Here is an 11,078-nt window from a genome sequence, read left to right as displayed (position 1 = left end):
TTGAACGTATTTAATTAGGAAAATTTACATTTGCAAATAATTTCGCCTTCTCAATCAATTGCTCTCATTCTGAGGAAATTTATTTGAAAGTGTATATATGGAAAATTACATTTTTAATCCTTTATTAATTGAGATACAACTTTATATAATATATAGATGAGCTAATCTGATTGGAACCTGGATTAGTTAGGTCCATATATAGAGCTTCCCAATAATTAGTGATGCGTACCGGAGAAAAAAAAAAGAACCTGATATGAGAAATTAATGATGGGATGAAAATTATAATGCAAAGGCATCAAACAGTGGAAGTCAAAATTAGCCGATTCCGTGAAAACATATATATTCTAGTGGAAAAATGATATTTCCTCCCAATTGAATTTGTTGACCGCAATGTTTTGAAATTTATTGGAAGCACCTCACTATTAAGATTAGGCCGATGTATGATATAAGTTTAATTTGAGCGAATAGGTTCATGATATCCGTGAATAAAAAGAAAAAAATTACCAAATTTATGCAGAATGCGAGTGGATAGAAATTTGTCATTGAAGTTTGTAATTGTTAGAGTCTGTGCCATGCGCTCATTTTTCCGGAATATGTTACATGCCCAGTCCGCACGAATAGCAGGTCATAACTAGATGTTATACTTATCCCCTGTTCTTTTTAATTATAAGAGTTGTTATCCCGTGTTTTTGCGGTTTTTTTTTCCTACCTCTAAAATGGTATCGCTAGGTTCAAACCTAATTAATCTGTAATTTGTAATAATAAATTTGAAGTGAACCCATATAGCACACAAGTATACGCAGCACAAGAATTTTTATTAATACCTCATTTCATTTTTTCAAAGAAAATTAATCATTAGTTTAGCCCTTTAGTAAGTCATTTTTTCAAAGAATTTTTATGAGAAGCAAATTATTCGCCTTTTTCAAAGCAGGTTAATCAGTGTTAAGCGATTTTTATAACGATTAATATGTAACTGGGTTATGCGACAAGTCAATTTTATTATTGAACTGGAAAATTCTGTTTTGAGATCAGAACTATAACTAAGGACGATCAGCTGCATTGTAGGGTAAGTTAGAAATTGAGAAACGGAGCTTAGAACCTTATCCGATTATCTGGACAATTTAGGATGCCTAAATTATGTGGAATCAAGTCGAGCCCAGGCCATCATCCCTGAAAGCTCCAGGTAAGCTTCGATACAATATACTCTTGGTCTTCTAACTCAATCGGATGAGTTGCCTAAAACCCCGTAAACTCAGCTCGAGCAATCCCAAGCCAAACCCCACACTCAATTTCGGGTACTCTATTCTCTTCAGTGGGTTTGAGTTCACTTCAGTTGGTTTTCATGCATCAGTTTAACCTTCTAATATATATATATATATATATATGTAATTGGCCCAAGTAAGAAACCTTGCTAGCTTAGAAGTTCTGGACTTTTCGCTGAATTAGAAGTTCTGGACTTGGGTTGTGTTTGTTGTTGCTGAAGCATAAGACATTGAAATAGAGGGAGCTATTGCCTTTGCATGAGGTTGGGCTGGGCCTGCATTCAGATTCAAGGTTAACTAATAGGTCTACGAAACATGACAATTAGTGCTCATGCAGTAAAACATAAGGATCCTACGACAAAAGGACAATATTTGAACTCTTAAAATTGTCAAGTAAAACTAGAACTACTAATAATCAATCCCGACAAGCCACGCATTTCAATCCTGACACCGGAAGCATCCACGAAAGCTTGTAGTTGGAAAAAAAGAAAAGCATTGATAAAAAGCTCTAGCTTGTACAGCTAGAAATCGAAGCCCGACGTCTGATTTGAGGTAAACAATGTGAACCGAATGCAACTCCGGTCTATGCATATATAATCCCCCGGTAATATCTACTTCACGATCCTTTTATGTTGTTTGAAGTCCCTAGCGGTTGAAACCCATGGCGGAGACTGGCTTGCCAAATTTTGTCAATCTGGGACATTGTGTATCCACATTCATGCTCCTCGAACCCTTCTAAGGCATGAATTATCCCTGCGATGCGCCATGCACTCATCACTCTTCGGGGCAACCAGTTCTGCAGAATCAAAATCGAGGATATTAATTTATCAGGTTCAATGGCATCAAAAAGAAATGGTGAAGAACAAAAACCATATAACCTTTTCTTCTTCAATTTTTTTATTCGTTGAGCTTTCACTAAACAAATGAGATGTACTGATTTATTTCTATCACTCACCTCACAAGAATGCATATTCTCTAATGAGTGAGGAGCGGTCATCGCTGGTGTAACATGGTAGATGCAATCGCTTCGTACTTTCTTCGGCGGAAATTGTGAGAAGGGAATGAATAACGTCCCTTTCGGAGCCTTCAGCTGTTCTTCTTTCGTTGATCCATCTCCGACCAACCAGATCTACAAATCCAACATGCCTACTTTAGTTATACATTGAAAATTACGTAGGTGTGCTACTACTAAGAAGAACCTTTACTATTACAAGAACTGAAACAAAATATCAGCATGAGCTTGAAAAAGGCGAAAATTACTATACCTTTGGAACCTGATCATTTAAGAGTGATATATTACTCTTCGATTGGTTGTTAAATGCTTTGTTGAGTTTCTGGTACTCATCTTCGTGCAGTAAAGTTACCTAAAATTAGCGCAGAGAGAAATTAATGTTCATTATGAACATAGACACATTCAAGCACCCATCAATCATATAAATTATGGAACACAATCTTATCAGGACCATGAGTTGTCTTCTAAGAACTCTCTAGTTGTTGTGACTCCTTTGCAATTTAGGTATTATTGATCATCAAAAGACCAGAAAACTTCACCATAATTGTATGTTTTGTGTATGGGATATAAGCTTATATTTTTATATATATATATATATATATCTAATCTGTAACTGTTACTGTGATTCGGGTATTTCAGAAGAATTAGGCATAAGAAGCAATTATGCACTTTACATCACCTGCATACCTCAATTCCCTTCCGAGACAGAGCAAATGCAATGGCATAAGAGACCTTTGTCAAGTTTCCTCTGAGGAGAATCTGCTTGGTATCTTTCGGGATGGTGTTTAGCACTACTGCGACTGCTAAACTGCTCCCGTCAACCACCTTCACTTTGAGGTTCGGATGCCTTTGCACGTAAAGTTCACCGTATCTGTTAAGCTCCTCCTCCTACAGTAATTCATATTGTGAGTTTTAGAAAGAAGATATGCTATATTAAGTTTTTGCTTTAGAGAAAGAGCACTGATCGGATCTATTGAATGGAAATGTTAAATGTTTGTCGAAGTAAAACCCATGCTTGCTTACCTGATTCAGGAGACCGAGACTTAGTACTTTGGTGCCCTTTAGCTCTGCTTCCAATATGGCTTCCTTGATAAGTTCATTGATGGACTCCTTTTGCCATTGAAGGCCATACTATACGGGAGAAGGAATTATCCATAAGTAAATTAAGCGTATGCCGTACGGCATACTTACTCAAAAAACTTCAAGGATGAATTACTAGGCAAAGTGATTGTTTACGGCACAAATGAAACACTGATCTACTAAATTTGTTTAAGAAGCTGAATGCAGAGTCTTACTTGTATGCTGTATTTCGGAATGGCCCAAGTTTGAAGCTTAAATTTATTGAAGCAATTCCTCTCGACCACAAATGTTTGACCGAAAATCCAAGTGAGCACCATGGACCATAGAGTCACAGGCCACAGACACCATATGTACCATGTTGGCTGATGTGGTTTAGAGGCAACAGATGCGAATCCAAGCTGAAGATGGTAGATCGACTCAGGGGTTGTGAGATGTGTCAGAAACACCACATCAGGCGACTCTTCCTCTCTTCTGAGTGAGGTTTCATACAGTTGATCTGAGGTCTTGTCCATCGTTCCATAGACGTAATCATATATCGGCATGAAGAGGGAGTAGTTGGTCCTGAATTGTGTATGATGCAAAGAGTGAAACCTGTACAAATATGTTCAGGCAAATGTGAGAAAAATTATGAATGCTTCATCAATATATAAGATATTCCACAAATATTTTATTGAAAATATCGAGTACATCGAGGGTGAGAGTACTTACGAGGGGGTGTACATGAGGTACTTGAGACCCGGAAAGCATGAGAAGAACCACTTAGGAACAAGTTCGAAATTGCAGTGACCCAAGTTGTTCAGAAGGTCGATGTATGTAATGTAGCCGAAGAAGGATGTAATCGAAGCCATTCTGGTGAAAAGTGTCGTCAGCAAGGGGATCCCGAACAGCACGAAATATGCTATGTGCTCTGCAAATGGATGGACCACGGCTGCCACATTGTGTTTGCACCAACATTAAAACATATTTCATCTTTCTCTTTCTATAAAAAGTGGTTTGACGTTACACAAAAAACACACGTAGAACATGGAATAACCATGTAATACCTCTTAATGCGTTCGACAAATATATATATGGTTTGTCGAATTTGTGTTTCGTTTCACAAATAATGTGTTAAGCCAATTAAGTCTTTATCATAACAGACATGTCAGCGCTTTCATCACTAGGAATCTAAGCGTATTTGGTCTAAAAGGCTGGGGAGGAAAGACAAAATTGAATTGATACTACGTCACATATACTATTGTCGAGTTCACCTCTTGATTGGACCGACCGACACTCTACAAACACGTGATTTTTGTGTGTATTAATCTACGAATCAATCTTATATTTTTGCACAATGAAAGGAAACTAGCTTGAAAGCAAGTCGTATTAAGTAGGCCTTACAGGTAATGGGCTCGGTGACGATGGAGGAATGGTGATGGGAGTGGTAACGGGAGTAGAGGAAGTGGTGGTGCAGCGCCCGGTGGAGCCAGTAGTAGAGGAACTCCACTGGTCCTGCATGCAGGAGTAACGTCATGATCACCCCGTCGGTCCTCCATAAAGGCAACCTCGTTGATCCGGGCAGGATCATAATCCCAAGATAGAACAACACCCCATTGAATATTATCTGATCGTCCCTAAAATACATTTTCGTAACAATTAAATGTTGTCCTTCTCATCCACATTCATTATAGTAGCTCTGGGCACTTGCCAACTACATAAGTACGTGTGTTCAGTAAAACATTTACTAGTCCATATCTATCGAGAAGCAAGTTTTACCAGGTTCCTTCACGGTCGACTTGCTCGAATTCAATGCCCTTATCGAGAATCCGATTATTGCCCTTGGCAGTCCGATAGCGGGACAAACTTATCCATATCTGGTTGTGAAGCATCCTCCACAGCAGGAACGGTAATATCAGAAATGTAGAGAAGTCTCTGTCATTCCCTTCACTGGACATGAACTTGTAGGTGTTGTAGATGGCCCATGGAGCCAAGACAACGTACTGTAGCCACGCCATAACATTTCAAAGAAAAGTAGTTAAAATTTCACGAAAAATCGACAAGAGCATTTACGATGATCAGATGGAAAAGAACATTGGTGATGAGACCAGAGCCCATGTATTACACCGATAATTAGGAGAGGAAAAGAATTATAGTCCAATTTTCATCAAATTACAAATTTTAAGTTTCAAGTTGGATAGAAGACCATTGAAATGTGTGGAATATGGAGCATGGTTTCTAGATCGATCGTAAATGAAATCAGCCATTTGGTTTAAGTCCACCTGAAGATTCAAAACGTCCATATGAGAATTGAATGAAATATGGGCCATTGAAATATATGGGATCCATTACACTTCAGGTGCAGAATTTAACGAAAAAAGGGTTGAAAGGTGTCGGGTTTCCAACGTGGAGGTGGTTCAAGGTTGAATTTTCTTTCAGAGAATGGAGTCGTTCAGGTTATTGCCATAACCTGGTCATCACCAGATCGTGCACCCGTACTACATGCGATATTTGAGTATGGATTCACACTTGTGCAATGCACAAATCAGCATATCATATTCATTATTCGTTTAATAATCATGTATCTAGAATTCTCCTACCGGTATATTAACGTGCAACACCAGGTGATTTTTTTTTCCTTTTTCAAATTCTCTAGAATTTGATTAATTAAGGGGAAATGGATATTGAAGAATCTGGAAGAGAGAAAAGAAAAACACTTACAAAAAAAAATACAGAGAGGAAAAAAGGGGAAATCGAAAAGTTAGAGAACTATGGTACCTTTCCCAGGGTGGCAGGTAAGAGCAGAGAGAGCACAACTTAAGGATGAAGGAAGAATAAAATATTTGGACAACTTTATCCTTGTGATTGCAGGCTTTTACTTAATTATTTAATTATTTTTCATGAAAAAATATTTTATTACTTGTAGAGTAAAATTAGGGATATTTTGGAAATTTTAGAGGTTTTGTCATTGTATTGAACAACAAGTTGGTCCTTGATATATAATAGCATAAATTAATAAGAAATAATAAATTTAAAGAAAGGTTATTATCTCTTGCTTATATAATTTCTATGTCTTCATTAAGAAATATTTACATACTGTGGCGAGGCATGAGTTTTTTCTTTTTCTTTTTTGTTGGTGAAGGATGCATAAGTTTTTCGGTCGGGAAGGATGCATAAGTTATTCATAAGTCATACATATTAGAAATAAATATTTATTTATAAATAAATTAAAGAAAACGATTAGTTCATGTGGAAAACAATGGTTTCATTAGGAAATATTTTCCCAGCAAAAAAACGAAATATTTATCTACTGCTGTGATGGCGTGCAAGTTATGTGTGTGTGTATAAATATATATATATATATATATATATATATATATATTTCTTTATTTTTGCCCACGTGAAAGCTATGTATTTACAAAAATAAATTAGGATATAATGTATTTTTTTTCCCGTGGATAGAATATAACGTATGATGTATTTGATAGATACGAATATGAATGAATAAAATAAATATAAAGAAAGGGAGTAGTTGTTGTCTAAAATCAGTCTCTTCACGAAGAAAAACTTGCCTGCTATCAATTTCTTTGAAGCATTTTATTTTACTAAAACTTACATGATCATCAGTCTCTCTTAAGCTTGCCTTTCCATCTTTGAAATATGTAAAAGACGATTTTCTATTTTAAAATTGACACATTTTTTTTTGGGTGAAAAAGATTGACACAATTTTGGATTTGAAATGATTAAATAATATTATATATCTTTAATTATTTACAAAATATATAAGGTGATCTCTTCTTATATAGAAGAAACTTAGACATTCTACGCTCTCCTTAAGAATTATGACAATGAAAATATAGTATCCATATGTACAAATAAATTATATAAATATATATATAGTACAAATATTTATATCATGATATTTTATCTAAAACAATGTTTTCATAAAAAAGGAAAAAGGGGCAAACTTGACCTATTCTATCGAATTTTCTTCAGGCTAGAGCGTCTATATGTATGGCAGTATTGATATATAGCATGGTATATTTATGTAAAATTACTCATTCGATTTATTCTTTTAGCAAATAAGAAGGTGAAGATGAGATGCCCATCACTAACACAAGAACAATTTCTTTTGGACTAAGTACACGATGGCATGGTCGATATATATGAAATCAATGCGTCCAGTAATGTGAACTAACTTTGCTCCAAGTTTCACACATAAATGATGAACGGTTGTTATGGTAATGGAAACAGAAATTGCCATTTTCTTGTTATCTGTCCCCCCAACAACAAAAAAGGGTAGGGAGTTGGGCGGACGGGATTTCATTTACTTACCAGTGTAATATTTTAGGAAATAGCATTGAATTTCAGGCAGAGGTCAGTTAGCTAAATTGAAAATTGAATAAAGTTATCAAAAAAAGAGTGCAGCACAATGGCGCGTGCCATCGCTTGTTGACCGACCTACAGGTCACAGGTTCAATACCTAGTGGGACTACGGTGCTCGCTCATTTATTAGTTATTTATGATTTATCTTTCATTGCCTGAAATTCAATGCTATTTCCTAAAATATCACACTACTTGCAATATGTGTCGTGTCGTGTCGTGTTTAAAAGGATTCATGTAAAAAAGCTCTAAACCCCGAACATAACATGTTTAACAAATTTGTCAAGATTTTTAAACACGAACACGACATGTTTACATATTATACCTACATGTCGTTTACATATTATACCTACATGATATGATACTATTAATTTTAATTACATTTTACTATACGATTGACATGATAAAAGGACCATAAACGAGTGATTCATATAAACAAATTTAGATTATTTTAGTGTATTTTCTTCTATAAACTGATACAATATCTTAAACAAATTTATTAACACGACAAGACATAATATAAACTAATCTAACCGTGTCTAAACAGGTTACAAGGGTTGAACATGTTTAAACACGTTTATTTGTCATGTTTAAACGAGTTTCACTTGTTTAGACACGAAACGCATTTAGTCTTAACCTAAATCCGCTTAACTCTGTATCGTATTCATGTCGTATTATCCTGTCGTGTCAAATACTACCGATCCTAACTCTATTGATAGTAGCTGGTCCCATCTTTTGTTGGGTGAACAGGAGAACTGAGCGCACTTTGTTCTGCCTATTAGCATTTGAATCTCGGAAAATCATGTAGTTGTGCTCGCGTATATATATTGGTTCACTTCCTGGCACATTTTGAAACCCCGTGTTCATGTATGGCACATATATCATTTCCCTTAAAGGGTCATGAGCCAGTGCATGATACCGGACAATATTCGTGCCATTCTGATGCTGTATATAATGGCTCCATGTATAGCATCCACAGATGGTCCAACGACTACTTTTGTAAGCTTCTATGAAGTGAAGATACTGACCGGATCGATCTAACGTGATGCTTGTTAAAAGAATATCATCAAACGCGACACTCTCATGATCAATATTGAAGAGAGGGGCAGAGAGAGAGAGGGGGAGAGAGAACGAGAGAGAGGAAGAAATTTAAGTTACCTTAAAGCTTCCGAGAGGCTTCCATGGCCAGTCGGTGAGGACTCCTGGCTTTGAAGCCATTGATGGGTTTCTGGTCAGTTGCTCTGCTCTCCCTAACACCGACTATAACAATCTGCGAGAGAGATATCTCCATGAACAACGGGCTGGCTTTATATAGAAGGCTGTCTGTCTACCTCCATGTCTTAATGACACCATTTACGTATAAAATAATTAACTTCGACAAAAGTCTGACAAAAAGATTAACTTTGGCAAAAGTTTGATTAAAAAGAAAATCAACTTTGACAAAAACCTTTTTTTTTTGGTAAATAAGATTTTTCTTTTTTTTACAAGAAAGGCTCGCCATACATAATAATGAGATAGAGCCCAAGGTAGAAATAAAAGGCATAAAAGTCCCATCGCTAATAATCGGATTTAGAACCTCTTATGTCAAAACACAGTGGCATGTGATATAACATTGCACCTTCTTCACCAGAAAACTTATGTTTTTTTTATAATAAGCAAAGTTACTATTATTATTTTTGCTAATCTGGGATATCTAGACTTCGCCCTACTAATCTCATGACTCTGTGAACCCTCAACTATGCATTGAGCGGGTAATCATGCTAAATGCGCTTTGTTGGCTCCAAGAAGTTTCGAATCCGGAATCAGGTGGATACATGAGCTCCTCCTTAATCGCTAGGTCAAATCTCTCGGAGTAAGCAAATTTATGTTTTAAGTGTATACCCTAGTATCCATAAGTGTAATGGGACCTGACTAATTCAATTCGAATTAAATCGGCCCACTAAGGAGTAAACTCTCCCGATAAAAAAATTTCTCCATTCATAAGACTCAAACTAGAGACTTTTCTTAAGAAGAACAAGTGTCGAACCACTTGAATCAGATCTTATTAGTTAGCAAAGTTATGTTTTACTTCTGCTATTTAAACAACGTTTCTTTTTTATTTTTGTATAAAAATTATTTATGTAAAGGAGAAATCTAGTTTTAGTCCATATTTGTATAATTAATTTACGATGACCCATTTATAATGTTCAACTTTTGTGGTTAATTTTTATTCCTTTTCCACGTCTTACGAAAATGTAATTTCAAAATGGGATTTCTATTTTCAACGAGATTTTTCATATTTGAAGGATACCCTCATTTTACACTAAATATCGTGAATAAACTATTGATAAACATTTTTCAATTAAATCCTGTAATTTAAAAAAAAAATTAAATAAATCATTGAAGAGATAATCATTTCTCGGGCTAAAAAGAACAATACAAAGAAAAAAAGTATGTTGATTATTCTTGTCGAGTTAATAATTATAGTACATGTACTTTTTATCCGCTCTTGGTTATATATATTATTTGTTTTACGAAATTCCACGTCTTACGAAAATGTAATTTCAAAATGGGAGTTCTATTTTCAACGAGATTTTTCATATTTGAAGGATGCCCTCATTTTATACTAAATATCGTGAATAAACTATTGAGAAACATTTTGCACTTAAATCCTGCAATTTGTAAAAAAAAAAATAAATAAATCATTGAAGAGATAATCGTATCTCGGGCTAAAAAAGAACAATACAAAGAAAAAAAAAGTATGTTGATTATTCTTGTCGAGTTAATAGTTATAGTACTTGTACTTTTTATCCAACGTTGGTTATATATATTATTTGTTTTCCATCAGATATTAGTATGATAAAAGCAGTGTTATCAGAACCGGACCAGATATCGATCCGGCCGAGGCATGGGTTCATGGGTTTATGGGTTCAACCGGGAATTCGATGGGCCAGATCGCTTGTTTAATTATAAAATAAATAAATATTTATTATTTTAAGAAAATAATATAAAAGACAATAAAACATTAATAAATATTAGATAATAATTAATATGTGTCCAAAAAATGAAAAAAATACAATAAGAATGGCATCACTTTTCCGGTACTGATGTCCCCACGATCTAGAACCAATATTAAGTGGCATTGTCCTAAGCTTGTTCATGCTTCTTCTTATTAATGCTGCAACTACTTCATTGCAATGCAACAAAAAGTGACCTTTCACTATATGCACCTTGTTAATGCTGCAGCGATGCTTCTATACAAAATGAAAGCATAATGTTATCTTTCACTGTAGAAACAGAAAGTGAAAGCATCACTGCTGAAATATATGCTAAAATGGAATTAAAAGATGCAAAAAATGCTCAAATGCAGAATGTAACCAAAACAC

At 35.2% G+C, this 11,078-nt stretch overlaps 1 protein-coding gene across 1 annotated transcript; it reads right to left on the bottom strand.

The window, feature by feature from the left end:
• Positions 1 to 1,510: 1,510 nt before the first annotated feature.
• On the bottom strand, positions 1,511 to 9,018 carry LOC116206617 (very-long-chain aldehyde decarbonylase CER1-like). The gene is made up of 10 exons (XM_031539393.1): positions 8,872 to 9,018; positions 5,110 to 5,333; positions 4,735 to 4,967; positions 4,063 to 4,282; positions 3,570 to 3,945; positions 3,298 to 3,405; positions 2,962 to 3,162; positions 2,528 to 2,626; positions 2,218 to 2,391; positions 1,511 to 2,058 (listed from the first exon to the last, which is right to left on the bottom strand). The coding sequence occupies exons 1-10, from the start codon at positions 8,929 to 8,931 to the stop codon at positions 1,879 to 1,881; spliced, it is 1,875 nt and encodes a 624-aa protein (XP_031395253.1). The 5' UTR covers positions 8,932 to 9,018; the 3' UTR covers positions 1,511 to 1,878.
• Between the last annotated feature and the right edge of the window lie 2,060 nt (positions 9,019 to 11,078).

Source organism: Punica granatum, chromosome 5, assembly GCF_007655135.1.
Source record: "Punica granatum isolate Tunisia-2019 chromosome 5, ASM765513v2, whole genome shotgun sequence".
NCBI lineage: Eukaryota > Viridiplantae > Streptophyta > Magnoliopsida > Myrtales > Lythraceae > Punica > Punica granatum.
Note: the sequence above shows the minus strand (reverse complement) of the source record. Positions and strands in the feature narration are given on the sequence as shown.